The sequence below is a fragment of the Camelina sativa genome, chromosome 16, assembly GCF_030686135.1.
Source record: "Camelina sativa cultivar CO46 ecotype springtype chromosome 16, ASM3068613v1".
Lineage (NCBI taxonomy): Eukaryota > Viridiplantae > Streptophyta > Magnoliopsida > Brassicales > Brassicaceae > Camelina > Camelina sativa.
The window spans coordinates 20,723,620-20,740,936 of record NC_141895.1 but is presented as its reverse complement, the minus strand read 5'-3'; the positions used below and the strand labels follow the sequence as shown (position 1 = coordinate 20,740,936).

General features: G+C 35.0%; 5 protein-coding genes across 6 annotated transcripts; all 5 read left to right on the top strand.

Moving 5' to 3' along the window:
* Positions 1-70: 70 nt before the first annotated feature.
* LOC104750951 (heavy metal-associated isoprenylated plant protein 20) lies at positions 71-1,488 on the top strand. The gene is made up of 3 exons (XM_010472809.3): positions 71-523; positions 778-853; positions 968-1,488. The coding sequence occupies exons 1-3, from the start codon at positions 386-388 to the stop codon at positions 1,264-1,266; spliced, it is 513 nt and encodes a 170-aa protein (XP_010471111.1). The 5' UTR covers positions 71-385; the 3' UTR covers positions 1,267-1,488.
* Positions 1,489-4,487: 2,999 nt separating this feature from the next.
* On the top strand, positions 4,488-8,373 carry LOC104750950 (multicopper oxidase LPR2). 2 transcript variants are annotated; one of them, XR_015584846.1, is made up of 5 exons: positions 4,504-5,063; positions 6,229-7,353; positions 7,436-7,765; positions 7,852-8,000; positions 8,125-8,373. XR_015584846.1 is itself a non-coding variant. In XM_010472808.3 (4 exons), the coding sequence occupies exons 1-4, from the start codon at positions 4,815-4,817 to the stop codon at positions 7,903-7,905; spliced, it is 1,758 nt and encodes a 585-aa protein (XP_010471110.1). In that variant the 5' UTR covers positions 4,488-4,814; the 3' UTR covers positions 7,906-8,373. The 2 variants fall into 2 exon arrangements, 1 of the variants encoding a protein (XP_010471110.1); XM_010472808.3 differs by having other exon boundaries at positions 4,488-5,063; positions 7,852-8,373.
* Positions 8,374-8,597: 224 nt separating this feature from the next.
* On the top strand, positions 8,598-9,857 carry LOC104750949 (MYB31 transcription factor31-like). Its single transcript, XM_010472807.3, has 3 exons — positions 8,598-8,933; positions 9,049-9,181; positions 9,283-9,857. The coding sequence occupies exons 1-3, from the start codon at positions 8,894-8,896 to the stop codon at positions 9,701-9,703; spliced, it is 594 nt and encodes a 197-aa protein (XP_010471109.1). The 5' UTR covers positions 8,598-8,893; the 3' UTR covers positions 9,704-9,857.
* A 2,497-nt stretch (positions 9,858-12,354) lies between these two features.
* Positions 12,355-15,519, top strand: LOC104750948 (U-box domain-containing protein 10). Its single transcript, XM_010472806.3, has 4 exons — positions 12,355-13,264; positions 13,505-13,621; positions 13,729-14,130; positions 14,222-15,519. Exons 1-4 carry the CDS (start codon positions 12,836-12,838, stop codon positions 15,302-15,304), a joined length of 2,031 nt encoding a protein of 676 aa, XP_010471108.3. The 5' UTR covers positions 12,355-12,835; the 3' UTR covers positions 15,305-15,519.
* A 415-nt stretch (positions 15,520-15,934) lies between these two features.
* On the top strand, positions 15,935-17,315 carry LOC104750947 (uncharacterized protein At1g66480-like). The gene is made up of 3 exons (XM_010472805.3): positions 15,935-16,341; positions 16,433-16,796; positions 17,094-17,315. Exons 1-3 carry the CDS (start codon positions 16,115-16,117, stop codon positions 17,136-17,138), a joined length of 636 nt encoding a protein of 211 aa, XP_010471107.2. The 5' UTR covers positions 15,935-16,114; the 3' UTR covers positions 17,139-17,315.
* Positions 17,316-17,317: the final 2 nt, after the last annotated feature.

Below are 17,317 nucleotides of genomic sequence, written 5' to 3'. Positions count from 1 at the left end.
AGGTGATTGGGATGATAAACCTCTAATCCCGTGACATTGTTTTATTATAATCGATCCATCGGACATTGTTAAGAAAAGAATAAATTATATCTTTTAGAAAAGATTTTAACGTACAGCCTTCTGTTTAATTTATTAATACAAAATATAGAATTTTGTAACAAATTATAAATAGGTCCGAGTCGTGTGAAGTAACCCAAAAATTGGCATCGTTGTCCACCGTGTGTATTTGGAGGATCACATCATTAGAGGGCCACATATACACCTCTCTAATAACACTTTATGAAAATATTAAACACATTTAGTTGTACTAAATCCTCGGCATAACACTTGTTCATTTTGTCACCAAATACTTTCTATAAATTTGGTCGAGTCGTGTCCATAATATATGCATATCTATCTACGACTTTGGTCGTCTTTTGGTGAGAGTACGTACTTAGACATGGGAGCTCTTGATTCTCTCTCCGATTATATCTCCGACTACTTCCAAGTCACCAAAAGAAAGAGGAAGCGTAAAGTCATGCAGGTTTATATTTACAACGACTTCGTTTTGCTATATACTCAAACTGCTTCTGAACTTCTTATTGTTTCTTAGTCTTTTGATTAATGAGTTTTTAGTGTGTTTCTTGTATACAAAGTTAGATTTTATTTTCCATAAAACTTAAGAAAAACAAAAACGAAAGATCCAACAAAATCTCAAAAAGTATGTTTTCATCCATTTATATAGCTAGGACCTAATCAATTCTTCGTATTGCTAATGAACCTTTTTTTTTGTGGCAGACGGTGAATATAAAGGTGAAAATGGACTGTGATGGCTGCGAACGCAGAGTCAAGAACGCGGTTTCCTCCATGAAAGGTTCGAATCCCTAGCTCGTAGTCTTTCTTTGTAAATTCTTCAATATTTTTTCTTAAAACCTCACTATACGTTTCATGTGTACTAACAACCCATGTTTCTTTCGAAAAATTTCAGGGGCGAAATCGGTGGAGGTGAACAGAAAGATACACAAAGTGACGGTGAGTGGGTACGTGGAACCGAAGAAGGTCTTAAAGAGAGTCGAGAGGACAGGCAAAAAGGCCGAGATATGGCCGTACGTTCCATACAACATGGTTGCATATCCATACGCAGTCGGAACTTACGACAAAAAAGCTCCGGCCGGTTTTGTTAGGAAGTCTGAGCAGTCCCAGTTGCAGCCTTTGCCGGGAGCTCCAGACGACAACTTCATATCAATATTCAGCGACGAGAATCCCAACGCTTGCACCGTTATGTAATAAAATAATAAATTTTATATATGAGTATCCACCGCACGTAACGTTGTCTCAAACAATTTGGCTTTCTCTTTTTTGTTTTTTTTCTTTTTTTTTTGGTATGTGTATGTACCTACGTAGGGGAAGAACCAAACCAGTCATTTCACTTGTGTAACATTTTCAAAATAATTTAGTGGAATATGTGTAATCAATGTGTTTTATATATTTTCGGATGATTTTTATTTATTTTACGAATGTGTAAAATATATTAATGAATATTAAAGTTTATTAGTTTTAGTAAAGTTTCCCATAAAATAAAATAAAGAAATAAGCGGTTTATTCGGGTAGGATTTATACTAAAAATTAAGAAGCTATACATGTACGTTTGAGTTTAATTGGTTTTGTAGAGGCAAACTGGTCAGAAAAATGTGTTGTGTGACTTGGTTTTGTAGTAATCCCTGCTACAAGCCTACAACTGAAACCCATACATCATCACAGAATACAATATCCAACTTTTATCTTCTATTACTTATTATCTGACACGTCGAAGATCCAACTTCAGCGATTAACTAGATTTCTTCGGAAATATATAAATGGTTCCACCATCAAAGTAGATATGTTGCTGACGATGTAGTTGGGTAACTCGACAATTTGTAATAAACTAATACAAGATATTTGTATATTCTCATAGCCTTTTTTGTTTGTTTGTCAACATATACTCCCATAGCTTTGTCAAAAAATGACACGTGAGTACCGTAATTGTCCTAGACTTGGAGTGTAACGGTAGCAAATCTTTCCGACCACCGGTTAGGAGACAAGTCTTTTGCTAAATGAAATTATAAATTTTGTTAAAAAACTACTTTATTACACAGTTTTGTTAGTTTGTTTTTGTTTTACTTCTTTATTACTATTTTTAGTATGTTTGTTACATTCCCGGATGAATCAGCAATGTAATATATTATTCTTCGAATCAATTTGTGGCACCATGCACATATGACATATCCAATCTTTATAGTCAGGCTGTAATATATTTTTGGTGTTGACAACTTGATGTGTATCATAAACTTACTAGTCCGTACCAAAAACGAAAAAATAGTTTATTGCTATGTCATAACAAACTAACCAGTTGGGACCTCACGAAAAAACAAACACCAGTTCAATCCTTAGAATGAGCGATCTTAAATAAAATCCCCTGAAGATTAATTAGAATTCAAAAAAAAATTATTATTATGGTTATTGGTGCTGCCTAGGATGAGATGACATTTAAGTACCCTAGCTGTTGATATTTCTAATCAACTGTTTGGGACTAAATTGAAATGACTGATTATTAAATTATGACTTAACAGTCAACACAACTTGAACAAAATAAAGAAGGAATATGTAAGATTTGAACTTGTGAAAAGGACGCAAGCAATACAAATGGAGAGACGAGAAAAGGCACACGAAGCGCAAAACGCAAAACGCGCCGAGGTGGGGACTTGCGTTGCTCGTTGTTTGATGGTGACAACCGCAATTTTAGCTATATGGGAGATGAGCTTTCAGGTTAATCTCCACGTGTACAGTACCTGAGACATCGACGGCTCTCAGTCATTTTGACTAGCAACACCAAAACATGGACATGCTCAAAGTCTATAATTATATATTATACTAAGGCAATTTTCAAAATGTATCATCAAAACTGTAATTTCTGCTTAACCAAAGACGAATCAAACCTGGTGGGTAATCATTCTAGATAGTTATTCACTGTAGTAACATCAAGAAGAGTTTAAAAGTATTTATCGTTCCAATTTGCAACAAATAAAGAATGTGACTCGTTTATCCACAAATGCAAATATGTAAAGTACTATTTGAATACATAAATTAAAGGGCATTTTGTATTCGAATAAACCATCAAATCAAGTATCGGAAGTTTACAATTCTACCATCGCCTCTAACTAAGGCTCTAATCTTATCAAACTCGGTACTGATCGATCGCTTGTGAGCAGTGTAGATGACATTGATATTACTTCATTAGCATGTGGGCCTATCTGATTTATATATACGCTTTTGGGCTCTCCTGGGAAAAGTTTTGGTTCAAGTTGGGTTCATTTTTAGCGTCTTAACTATCTTTGCAATGGTCGGTCTATTATAAACTGATGGGTTTTACTTATGCTACTTAAAAATTGATAAAATGTTATCAAAAGAAAAAAAAATATATATATATATATATATACTGTATTATTTGTCAAGTATATATACATAACGAAAATTACTATGATATTGTGATTTTCAAATTATGATTTTGGAGAATTGTGAGGGATTTATGAGATTTTGGATTTTAGGATATTTGAGTGAATTTTGAGTGAATCAATATACTAATGATGGTGTGTATTAAATATGTATTAATCACCTATGTAACTTTTATTTATGTTTTGTAATGAAATTTTATTTTTCATAATACCATAATTGTATTGGATATTTATTAAAAATAAAATAAGTGGGTTGAATTTGTAAATTTTAAAAGTATAGGTCTATATTAGAAGTTAAAATAAATCATTTAACAAAATTTATCTAAACTAATTGTTTTAAAATTAAAAATAGAACTAACTATTGGAGTAAACCTATGCTCTATTTTTAGAGAACTCTATTTTTAGAGCAAAAAATAGAGCAAACCAATGAAGTTGCTCTTACGTGAATTGTATTTTTTTTAACCAATCCTTCAAAATCACATTTATGAAGGTGTAATTTTTTCAACAGGTTTTCTCTTATAAAAAAGTATCCAAAATCTCCCAAAATAACTATTATAGTTTTCTTTAAAAAAAAAAGTTATGTTTTCAACAACAGTTGATGTGATATAACTTTTACAAATTGTTGATTGAGTAACAGAAGATTGTAGGTGATTTTAAATGATTTTTAACACATTTCATATTGAATAACATTAGATTTGAAAGTGATTTAAAAATCCTAAGTTGAATAACAGGCCTCCAAAATATTACTTCATCCGTTTCAAAATATAAGATGTTTTGAGTGAAAACACACAGATTAAGAAAGAACCACTTTAGAAAAGTTCAACCAATCATAAACAAGACTGTATAAAATAAATAATAAAAACTATAAAATTAATATAAAAGTTATTTAAAAAATTGAAAACATCTTATATTATGAAACAAAGAAAAACCTCTAAAACATCCTATATTATGAAACGGAAGGACTAGTTTGAATACAACCCCTACAAATATGATATTTTGCTTAATAGTACAAATTTTAATGGAAAGTCTTGATATCGACGAGTTTTATTTCTGACCACATTAAGTTAGTCAATAATACAAATCTTGCTTAGCCCACTTATTAATAACCCATTGGAAAAAACAAAATTCTAAAGAATGGAGCGACTCAAGAGTCAAGAGATCGAAAGCAAAGAGTGACAAATTTTATTTCACACCACACACTCATTATATGTATAAATACGCAAAACCCCAAAGAACTTCTTCAACTTTCTCTCCTCAACTTTTTGAGTATTCCACACATACAAAAACAAACACACACACTTGACTTTTCTCATATTTCGATAGCTCGTGAATTAGGACAAAGACATGGAGCCTATGCCTTCTCGGAGGATAATGACCAGAGGCATGTTGCTGCTAATAGTAACGATGGCATGGCTCGTAGCCGGAGACGCCGACGCAGGAGGCAAGAAGCAAGAGGAGCGACTGTTCAATCTCCAGAAGCTAGAGATGTTCGTTGACAACCTTCCCCATATACCCACTCTTCATGGCTTCCACTCCGTAAACGGCGTTCTCAAACCCAAATCTCTTCACATCGGCATGTTCTTCAAGAAATGGGTATTTTGTTTCTTACCTTATTCCTCATTTCGATTCTTTCTTTATTTTCTCATCGTTTCCTTATTTGGTTTCTTGAAGCTAATATTTTTCGGTATGATTGAATTAAATATTTACAGTCTGTATAGTCGTTTCTTATTTCGATTCATTCATTTTTTTTTTCTTGAAGATATTTTTGGTATGTTTGAAAATTTTGATTTACAGTAGATCGTGAAGACACATCATCTTCCTTTTATGTCCAGAAGCTATAAATGGCCAAAATATTTAGATAGAGATGCATATATCCACCATTTAGTGAGATACACCTGTATTACATGCAATACCAAAAAAAAGATTTGTTGGCCAAAGAAATATAATAATTAATGTAAACCTGTACTCGTTAGTGACAAACGTTAGCATTAAAATTCGAAATCGTATAGATTAGTGAAACTAATCGCTTTTTTACTTGGCTACGGCTCTTAGGTTGTAAAGTGATTAGAATAGATTCGCCTGTGTTCACACTCTTGTCCCCTCAATTATTTGTCGAATTGTCGTCTTGAGAGAAAAAAAAGTAGCAATAGTAGAAGTGTAGAACCGACGAATCAATGCTCATTCTTTTGTCACTCGTCGTCTTGTCCTCGAGAATATACTTTGCCCTTCACCAGATGGATATTGATTCTTGTATCTGAACTCATTAATGACTAAAAATTAATTTATTAAATATTGGAAATCGTATAGATTAGTGAAACTAGTCGCTTTTTAGTTGGCTACGGCTATTTGTTGGTAAAGTGAATTAGAATAGATTCACCTTGTGTATTCCACTCTTGTTTGTCCTATCACTTATTTGTCCTCTTGAGAAAAGTATCTTATGTTTTAGTACTGACGAATCAGTGCTGTGTCTTTTACCACTAGTCAAATTTAATACTATTGTGTGTTAGCTCTTTAAGTTTTGTTTATCGATACATTATACTTTTAAAATTTATAAAATCTAATGATTATTTGATAGAAAGTTATTACCCACTAAGTATATAATTATGAGTGCTTTTCTACCACTTTGGCCTAGCTAATTGTGCTCTGCTTCTTTAAACTATTTAACTACTCTGCTAAGTAATCGAATGATTTGAATGTTTGAAAATTCTCAACCACTGTCACATCGACTGATATGATTTAAACTTATTGTGAAGTACAGAAGTTCCACAGAAACTTGCCTGCCACGCCAGTGTTCGCATATGGTACATCGAAGCGTAAGGCAACAGTTCCCGGACCTACAATAGAAGCTGTTTATGGCATAGACACCTACGTCACGTGGCGAAACCACCTCCCTTCAAAGCATATCCTCCCTTGGGATCCAACAATCTCCCCGGCCATCCCAAAACACGGCGGCATTGCCACGGTGGTTCACTTGCATGGAGGCATCCACGAACCAACCAGCGACGGAAACGCTGATTCTTGGTTCACCGCTGGTTTCAAAGAGACAGGATCCAAATGGACCAAAAAGAGTACGCATTACGTCAACAAGCAACAACCTGGAAACATGTGGTACCATGACCACGCTGCTGGTTTGACTAGAGTTAACCTTCTCGCCGGTTTGTTAGGTGCTTACATTCTCCGCCACAGATCCGTTGAGTCGCCGCTTCGGTTACCCACTGGCCGAGAATTCGATCGTCCTTTGGTCATCTTTGACAGAGGTTTCCGTAGAGATGGCTCCATTTACATGAACGCCACCGGGAACAACCCCTCCATTCATCCTCAATGGCAGCCAGAGTATTTCGGCGACGCCATCATCGTGAACGGAAAAGCTTGGCCGCGGTTAACCGTCCGCCGTCGGAAATACAGATTCCGGATCATAAACGCTAGCAACGCAAGGTTCTTCCGTTTTTTCTTCTCCAACGGTCTCGAGTTCATCGTCGTCGGTTCAGATTCAGCATATCTATCAAAACCGGTACCCGCCAAAACGGTTCTCCTGGCTCCATCGGAGATCATTGATGTTGTTGTTGACTTTTCGAAATCAAAGTCAAAAACAGCAATACTAGCCAACAATGCACCTTATCCTTACCCCTCCGGAGATCCAGTCACGGAAGAGAACAGCAAAGTCATGAAGTTTATAATCAAGAACAAATCTGAAGTTGACACATCGACCATTCCGAAGAAGCTAATCGAATACCCTCCTGCTCACATATCAACCTCAGCACGTACACGTTACATCGCCATGTTCGAGTATGTATCAAGCGCTGACGAGCCAACACATCTATACATCAACGGTTTGCCCTACAGTGCTCCCGTGACAGAAACTCCTACAATTGGCTCCAGTGAGGTATATATATTTTAATATATGTCACACAATTTTATAACGGTCTGATTCATATATTTGATATTTTTATAATCATGTAATGAAGGTGTGGGAAGTGATCAATTTAACGGAGGATAACCATCCGTTGCACATTCACTTGGGATTGTTCAAAGTGTTGGAACAAAAGGCTTTGGTGAAGACTGAGGAGTTCACGGACTGCATGACCAAGAGGAACGACGCCGTCAAGTGCAATATCAACAAATACGCAGTTGGGAACACAACCGCGGTGACGGCGCACGAGCGGGGATGGAAGAACGTATTCAAGATGATGCCGGGACATGTAACGAAGATCCTCGTTAGATTTTCTTACATTCACTCCAATGATTCTTACTCCTTCGACGCTACTCAAAAGCCAGGCTATGTCTACCATTGTCACGTAAGCTAGTCAAAAAATTTAAACTCTGATAAATGTTATTTGAGCTTTTTCTTTTAGAACTAACTATACAATTTATTGAATTGCAGATATTGGATCACGAAGACAATATGATGATGAGGCCCTTTGCGATGGTCAAGTGAGAACAAGAGTATCTCTCAAGAAAATGCTAAATGGTTCCATACTTCAAAAGAATACGATTTAGAATTACGAATGCGATCATGTCTAGAATACAAAGGTTATTAATTTTTTTTTTCTACAGTTGATGGTTAGTCTATTTTGGCCTAACGTTTACAGGATTTAACGGGCCCAATAACAAAGAAAATTTTGCTTCTTATTTGATGTTTGATTTGTGGTGGTAGGTGGTAAGTGTAAGAGAGGGAAGAGAGGTGAGTGAAATGGAAAAAAAATCATAAGTCCTACCCACCAGTCAAATTCCTAATTGAATGCTTATGTTTCTCCCTTATCTGTTTCTGAACTACACTCTTCAATCCGTCTCCTTCTTTTAGTTTTATGGTTTCCTGTTATAATTTCTCTTAATTTGTTTTATTTCTATATCATTTGGAAACTTCTCATCTTTATCAAATAATACATCCAATTGATTTTAAGCACTCCCTAAATATCTAATTTGTCTTATTCTTGCTTGATAACATATTTTTAGTGAATCTTTTATTGATAGTTTGATACCATCCACACACAAATATATATATTTGTTATTTAAAAGAAAAAAGAAAAAGATCCATACATATATTTTAACGAAAATGTGGATAAGAGAGAGATTTGGATTGCGACGTATATCCACATTTTAAACACTACTACCTTAGTAATAATATCTACTGGAAATGAACAAATATGGGATCAATTTTATTTGTTTGATCCTCTAAAATGTAGGACCAATTGACAAGGTTGATGTGTTCTTCTTGTTCTTCCTCGTTCATTAATATTTTGATTATAGCATGCACGCTTCTCTCAACCCACCAGTCCAAGTCAACCTTCTATCCTCTATCATCCATTCCCTAATTATATATATACAGTATGTCTATCAGTTGCTTCTCGCAAACAACCTCACAATCAATCAACAGTTAAAAAAACACAACTCAAGTACCAATCTAGCTCACTTTGAATAAGGACATGAACAAAATCCCCCTCCGCGCTCTCTCTTCCCCTTCAGGTAACTATTTTCTTTTGAAACAGTAACAATTGTGTGTTTTTGCTATTCATAGATCACATATACATGCGGGAGTTTAAGTTTGTGAAATTTGATCCCTAGTCGCTTTTTTTTTAAGGAATGCAATACCGTGGTAAGAGATGTCGATTGAGAGGGAGAAACTACGTGAGGCCAGAAGTAAAACAAAGCAACAACTTCTCAAAAGATGAAGACGACCTCATCCTCAAGCTTCATGCACTTCTTGGCAATAGGTTCTTTTATTCATTCTTCATCTTCATTAGTTTAGTATTAATTGAATGTAATGTGAATGATATGTGACAGTTTTAAAATTTGATGGTACTTTGTTTTTCAGATGGGCATTGATAGCGGGAAGATTGCCTGGACGAACCGACAACGAAGTTAGGATACATTGGGAAACTTACTTAAAGAGGAAACTCATCAAAATGGGAATCGACCCAACCAATCATCGTCTCCACCATCACACAAGCTACATTTCCAGGCGTTACCTCAAGTCCTCGCATAAGGAACATGAAACCAAGATCATCAGTGATCAGTCTTCTTCGGTATCCGAATCATGTGGTATAACATTTTTTCCCATTTCAAGTACCAGTTGCTCGGAGGATAGTATTAGTACTGGACAAAGTCGTTTGCCTGACCTCAACATCGGTCTCATCCTGACCCCGACTTCTTTACCAGGTCGTTGTCTTCAGGACTCTAGCCAATTCTCTAACTATGGTTCAACAGGTCAAGAAACGCTTCTTCTATTCCAGTGAAAGTTGATGTATTTCTTTGTAGCCATCTTTCTATATAATGTTATAATATTCACTAGAGAGATATGTTAGTCCTGATTTGGACCGGTTGTTCGTTGAACAACTATTCTCTTAAATTTCTGGTTTCGTTTTCAATGAAGTGAAACTATTACTAGTACCTAGTAGTAAACCGTTGATAACCGACCGACCACAACTGAATTGGATCAATCAAGCTGCAAGAAATTAGCTAATGGAGCTATGAATATGCGGTGCACATTGATGGGAAGCATTAGTTAACTCTCTTAAAATGGACAAGTTTGTTCATCTCCTACCAAACTACAGTTTACTCTTTATGCAAAAGCAATCCAAAACACTCTTTTTGCAAAATGGAATCTATATATCAATATGAAAATTACTTACGAAAGATATAAAGGAAGCAAATTAATATACTTACAAAACGAAAAGAAAACATATCAACTTAAGGATGTCATGGAGACTATAAAGTCAAATATTAGCTCATCAGCTAGTATAAACACCATGAAAATGAATTAATGCTACGTTCTATTTGAGATTTACTCTGGTGCAGTTAACATATTTGAGATAACTTTTTTTTTTTGTTTTTGATATAGAGATTTTGAGTTAATATTACTACAAAAGAATGAAAATTCCTTTGACCAAAAAAAAAAATGAATGAGAAATTCATGTAGATAAAGATGTCTTTAACCATATAGTGTACTGACATAAAAAAGATAGGAACAAAGAGCTGCAATTACATTAGATTCCAAAGTGTAATGTTACTGTGTTTGTATCAGTTAGAGAATTGAATTTTTTTTTAAACTATTTGCACATGGTGCGTGAAAAAAAAAGGAAGTAAATTACCTTTGTACAACCGCTATTCAAACATCATTTAGTATTAAACAGAACTGTATGACCAAAGAAAATGAATGTGTGGCAAGTAGAAAGAAGATTGTTTGCTGAGAAAATGGACCACTATTTATCATAAAGAACCATTAAAGTTGTTTCTACTATTTCAGAATCTACAACCATCAATGAAGTGGATTCCACTACTGCATGTATAAACTCTGATCTCACACCTTCACTTTCATATCTATTATATTCACATCAGTATTGTGTGGCAGTTTATATTGTTATTGATGAATTAATGTCAAGAATCTAATGAGGCCAGTGGAGAGTTGTGTGTGGATGTAAAAAGCAACAATCACATGCCTTATTAAAAACTTCAATGTAGATATTTTGTTTCTATGACCAAAATTTTTTACGAAACCAGCCAGTCAAACCTTCCAAATACGTACGTCTAAGAGATAATGTTGTCTATTTTTTCAAGTTGTTAATGGAGGATGCATAACACGGACATGCATGGTGGGCGCGGTCGATGTGTGTTGGATAAGTTCGAAGAGGAAGACTTCCTAATCAAATTATGATTAGAGAAGATAAGCTCAAATAATATTTAGGAGTTATCTAAATATTGGTGTTTTCGTGATAGGATTAGGATATATGTTTTGATATAAAAAGCTATGTTGAGTTGTGACATAAGCTATGAGTTTTTGAGGGAGAGTTTGAGAAATTGTATTTAAGAGATTGAGAAAGACCAAAGTTTTGAGTTATTTTTCTTTAATGATATATAAAATCAATTATTCTTTATTATAAGTTCTTAAACCATCTTTACAAACTAGAATGTGGACGTCGTAGTTAAACCTTTTTTCTTTTGTTTAAACCGATATGACTTTTTAATGCAATGCCGTTTCATACTTATTTGTACAACCTGTTCAAAACTATTTTTCCAAAAGTAAATTAAATTTGGTAAAATAGTTTAAAGAAATTATATGCCATATTGTATATTACAAATTTAAATATTTTGAAGAAACGTCTTTTTTTTTTTTCCTTTTTAGCAACTGGAGACTGGAGTAGTGTTTGCGTGGCCAACTTGGAGGAGATGGAGTCGGCAAATAAAATCATTTGCTATAAGAAGAAAAAATTAACACAGTGACAGTAGATTTGCACATCAGACGATAATTATATAATTAGTATTAACCCTTTTTGAAAAAGAAAAAAAAAACTAAACAATTCGTATTGAAGGAAATGTCTATATTCCCTATTATAAATTACAAGAATTGTTCTAGATTGGAATTACTTTTCTTTACTGTAATATATCTAAAAAATTCTGTTAAAAACTTTTAGCAGTATATATTTGTAAAAAGCTTTTGATCAATGATATAAGTTGAATATGTGACCTATGTAATTATACTTTTGAGCGACATATTAAAGTAGTGGTAGTGTCTATCATGTCTTTTAAATGAGTTTGTCTTGGATCCTGCGAAGAAAAATCTCAAAAGTATATAATAATAATTCGGCTATGGAAAAATTCACACTCCTACTTTTTGAAAAGGTGTTATAAAGATATAAAAAAAAGATTTTGAAAGGTAACAAATCAAAAGATCAAACAAACTATAATTATACATAATAAAAGAAAGTTATGATTAAATGAAAATAAAATGTATAAAGCTATAGTTACAAAGAAAATGTCTTTACAATTAGTGTAAGACAGATGTCAATACAATGCATCTAACATGCTAAAAAGTGAAGTTTTATCTTAGTTTCTTCCCATCTCATAGATAAAATACTACTAATTAATTACTATTCGAGATTAAGAAGACTATATCAATTATATATCATTGGCCAATTCTTTTATTCCTTACAACCTTATTAGAATACAGTTTCAATACAACTAAAATATAGGGTCGGCTTTACAACCAAGCACGCAACAAACCATTTCCTGAAATAAATATAAAACTCGATTTTTTTGTTGATTTTTTTTAAAAAGTATGGTTCGTTTCTATATATTATATTATAAAGTTTTGGTTCCAAACTTACAAAAAATTCATAATAATTGAATTTTATATGACAATTGACAACTGTATCATCTTCTTCTTGTATCTACTTACACCGCGAATCTCGCCTCTCAATTATCTAGTTTTGTTCTGTTGTATTATTTTTGTATTAATGTATTACATAAATAAATGATAAATTTACCTAAAAACATTATTAAAAAAAAAAAAATCAAATAGATATTGAAAAACAATTTTTGGACTTTAATTAAAAACGATGTCGTAATAACGACTCTTCTTCTTTAGCCACATGGCTTCGTTGGGGATACATAAAAAAGCCAGCGATTACAATTCTCGACACATCCGAGTCAAGAGAGGAGCGAGCGGAGTCCCAAAATTCGAACTCGGAGCAGCCACCGTATGCGACGGCGTAATGGCTGGAGGAGCTATCACTCCCGCTTCTCTGATCGGTCTTATCGACGAAATCGTTGAGATTCCGGTGAATTCAGGTGTGTTTAAGAAGGATTGTGCCGATCTCGCGCGACGAGTTGGTCTGTTGACGCATTTGATTGAGGAGATTAGGGATTCTCCTCCTCCTTCTCCGACGCCGGAGGAATCTGATGCTTCGTCTTCTTTGAGTTCTAGTGAATGTGATTGGTGGTCTGATCTTGTGGTGGGACTTCAAGCCGCGAAGCGTCTTTTGTCTTCAGCTACTAGTTTCCAAGCTCGCGAGTCCTCTGTAAGCATTTCTTAACCAAAACTGAATTCATGAAGCCTTTGTATGATGTATCAAAGTCTTTAGTTATATGGAAACACGCCGGAAACAAAAATTAACGTTCTGCTCTGAGGATGATTAAGTCAATGTATTATCTTAGATCTATTCAATGTATTATCATAGCTAGGAGTTGATTTTAGTCTTCTTAGATTGAAAGCTATTGATTGTGTTGTTTGACATTTGGGATGTAATTCTTGATTGAAGGATGGAGCAGCCAAGAGAATCTCATTTCAGTTCCAATGCGTTACTTGGAAGTTGGAGAAAGCATTAAGAAATTTGCCTTATGATCGATATGATATCTCTGACGAAGTCCGTGAACAGGTACAAAAAAGTTCTTTCATGGGTATATATGCAGAGTTGTATGATGAACATTTTGGTGTTTCTATGTATGGAGGTGTTTATAAGGTTGTTTTTTTGCTTGTGATCAGGTGGAACTAGCAAGATTACAGTTAAGAAGAGCAATGCAGAGATATGGATCTTTAAATTCGAAAAAGTTCTCGAGTGCTCTATCTGAGCCAATGGTGAAAGATGCCTCAAGCAATACAAAGAGCAAATTTACTGAAAAGCTAGATAGTATTTCAGAAACAGTGTATTCCAACGTTCCTTTAGCAGATGTGAAGAAATCTGAATCACCGCCTCCTGGGAAGAGCTCTTCAGTTTCCTTGGCCTTCTTTTTATCAAAGGATGCTGATGATGAGAGATTAGAGAAAGCTGTTACCAAGAACACTGACGACTCAAAGAAATCGGATAACCTCACTATCCCAGAGGATTTTCTTTGTCCAATATCTCTCGAACTGATGAAGGATCCTGCTATTGTTTCCACAGGACAGGTCTGATTTTAAAAATCAAAATTTTTACATTGTGCTTGTTTGTGGTAGTTGATTTGAAACCTTAACAATGAGATTTCCTCTTCCTTGACAGACATATGAGAGGTCGTATATACAAAGATGGATAGACTGTGGAAATCTGAGATGTCCAAAGACCCAGCAGAAACTCGAAAACTTTACTCTTACTCCAAACTATGTTCTCAGAAGCCTGATCTCTCAGTGGTGCACTAAGCACAACATTGAGCAGCCAGGTGGTTATATGAACGGTAAGACCAAAAACTGTGATGGCTCTTTCCGTGATCTAAGTGGAGACATGTCAGCGATCCGGGCATTGGTTCGCAAGCTCTCTACCCGATCAATCGAAGACCGCAGAAGCGCGGTTTCTGAACTCCGCTCTCTGTCAAAAAGAAATACGGACAACCGAATTCTGATTGCAGAAGCAGGAGCTATCCCTGTTTTGGTCAATCTTTTGACCTCGGATGACACTGAAACGCAGGAAAATGCTGTCACTTGCATTCTTAACCTCTCTATATACGAACACAACAAAGAACTGATCATGCTTGCAGGAGCAGTCACATCTATAGTGCAAGTACTCCGAGCTGGAACCATGGAAGCTAAAGAAAACGCTGCAGCTACTCTCTTTAGCCTTTCGCTAGCTGATGAGAACAAGATCATTATAGGCGCATCGGGTGCGATACTGGCCTTAGTTAGTCTGCTTGAGAACGGAAGCGCAAGAGGGAAAAAAGACGCAGCTACGGCTCTGTTTAACTTGTGTATTTATCAGGGAAACAAAGGCAGAGCGGTTAGAGCCGGTATTGTAAAGCCACTAGTGAATATGCTAACTGACTCGAGCCTCAGGATGGCCGAAGAAGCCTTGACAATACTCTCAGTTCTAGCTAGTAACCAAGACGGGAAAGCTGCGATTTTGAGAGCCAGCGTGATACCGACTTTGATAGATTGTCTCCAGAAGGATCAACCGAGAAACCGAGAGAACGCAGCTGCGATACTGCTGTCTCTTTGCAAGAGAGATACCGAAAAACTAATCTCCATTGGTAGACTCGGAGCTGTTGTTCCGTTGATGGAACTATCAAGAGACGGTACAGAAAGAGCTAAGCGGAAAGCTAACTCTCTACTAGAGCTTCTCCGTAAATCATCAAAAAAATTAGCATCACTCTAAATAGCCATTAACATAATTTAATTCTGCTGGCTGTTTCTATTGATCTTTTTATTATCTTTTTTTTTTTGTGAGTTTTTGAAAGACTAATTTGGTAAGGGTGGAGTCGAAAGAGTAACGAGAATCGAACTCTTTCTTACTCACTCACCTTTGTATTGATTTGTTAATTTTGTAAAAATACAAATTCGTTAATTCATGATCCATATGATTTTTAATAAGGTCTATTTCTTAGGTTCACGGGATTGGTTCACGTGCAGTAGTTACTATTCGTGGAAAGAGAAATCAAATCAGTTTTTGTTTTCCAATTCGTGAGAAGTCAAAATCTATTCACGTGCCTTTGTGAAAACAAATGTGTTTAATCGGAGTGATTAACGCAAAGAGTCATTTTCCTAAAAACATTGGTCACAAAAGTTCCAAAACGGCAAAACCTCATCCCCCCTCTTGGACATATAAACTAAAGTCTTTTGAATAACAGTACCAATTGTCAATTTTAATTATTTATTTGATTTTTTTGTTTAATTAAACATGATTTTCGGGTTGTTATATGTTTTTTTTTTCAAGATTGATAGTGAAATGCGACGTAACTTTGTCTTTCCATTGATTTATATAATTTTCAAGATTTGGCATTTTGTTGACCAAAAAATGGTTCACTATCATCAGCAACCAACCATAAACCAATCCACAATCTATAATGATCTGATCTAACACAACACCCACCTTGAACTACTGAGCTCTTAACATTTCATCTCTCTTTTTGGTGGACTTAAAAAGCAAGCTCACAATTTTGGTAAACCTACATAACAACATTCTCAAATGGGTAATAGCTTGGGAAGCAAGAAAACAGCGAAAGTCATGAACATCAATGGTGAGAGTTTCAAGCTGAAGACGCCTCTGAAAGCTGGTACGGTGGTTAAGGATTTTCCCGGATACGTTCTCTTGGAATCCGAAGCTGTAAAACAATTTGGGATCAGAGCAAAGCCCTTAGAGCCACACCAAAATTTGGAATCCAAAAGGCTTTACTTCATGGTGGAACTTCCAAGGTATATTATATTTCTTAATTTTTGGTTTTATTGATTTTAGGTATTTAAAGTTGGAATCTTCCTATAGTAAACATAGTAACTCACATGGCAGAACATGGAAAGAGAGAACCCCTAGAAGGGTTCGGTCGGGAATTCAGATAAGTGCGAAGGAGAGGCTAGAGAATCTAAAGTTGTCTCGTAGATCATTGTCTGATCTCTCGGTAATGAAGAAGAATGAGGAGTTTGATCATGATACAGAGAGACAAGTGAGTAGCGTGACGTTGAAGTTACCAAAGTGGAAAGTTGAGAAACTGAGGAAAGAGAGTGAGAGTGGCTCTGATTTCTCCAACAAGATTGCAGCACTTTGTCTCCTTAACGTACCAAGTGGTTTGATTCATCAGAGACAACATTTGCTTCGTAATGGAGGAAGAAGCTTTGGGATTGAAGAAAAAGAAGGTGTCAAATCACATGATGAGGTGATCACTTCTTTTAAAAGGCTTTGATCTTATTTTTACTTTTGTTGAAACATCGATCCGTTTCTCAAGCCACGTTTCTTGCTTCTTTTATTACGAAAATTGCCACTAGGAAACAAATGTGCTCCAACTTGTGTGTTTACAACTTATACAACTTTCTTTTTTTCCCGAAAAAATACTTGTTTTACAACTTCTTCTAGGATCTATTCAAAATTATGAAAAATGTATATATAAACTAACAAGTGGAATATAAAATTTGAATTCTTTCAAGAAAATTCTCATTGATATTTTTGGTTGCAGATAAGGGTTAGATTTCTTGAAAAGGGCAAAGCAGAAGACATGTGATTTCTATTTGTTTTCCTATATTATTATTATTATATTTAGTTTAGTTTAATGAAGATGACAGGAGCAAGTCTTTGTTTAACACTGTGAAACACAATATTCTTAACTCTTTTGTTACTGCAACATGACTTTGTGTCACAATCAGTTTTGTGTTCAAAAAAGGATGAATTAAGAACAAAAGA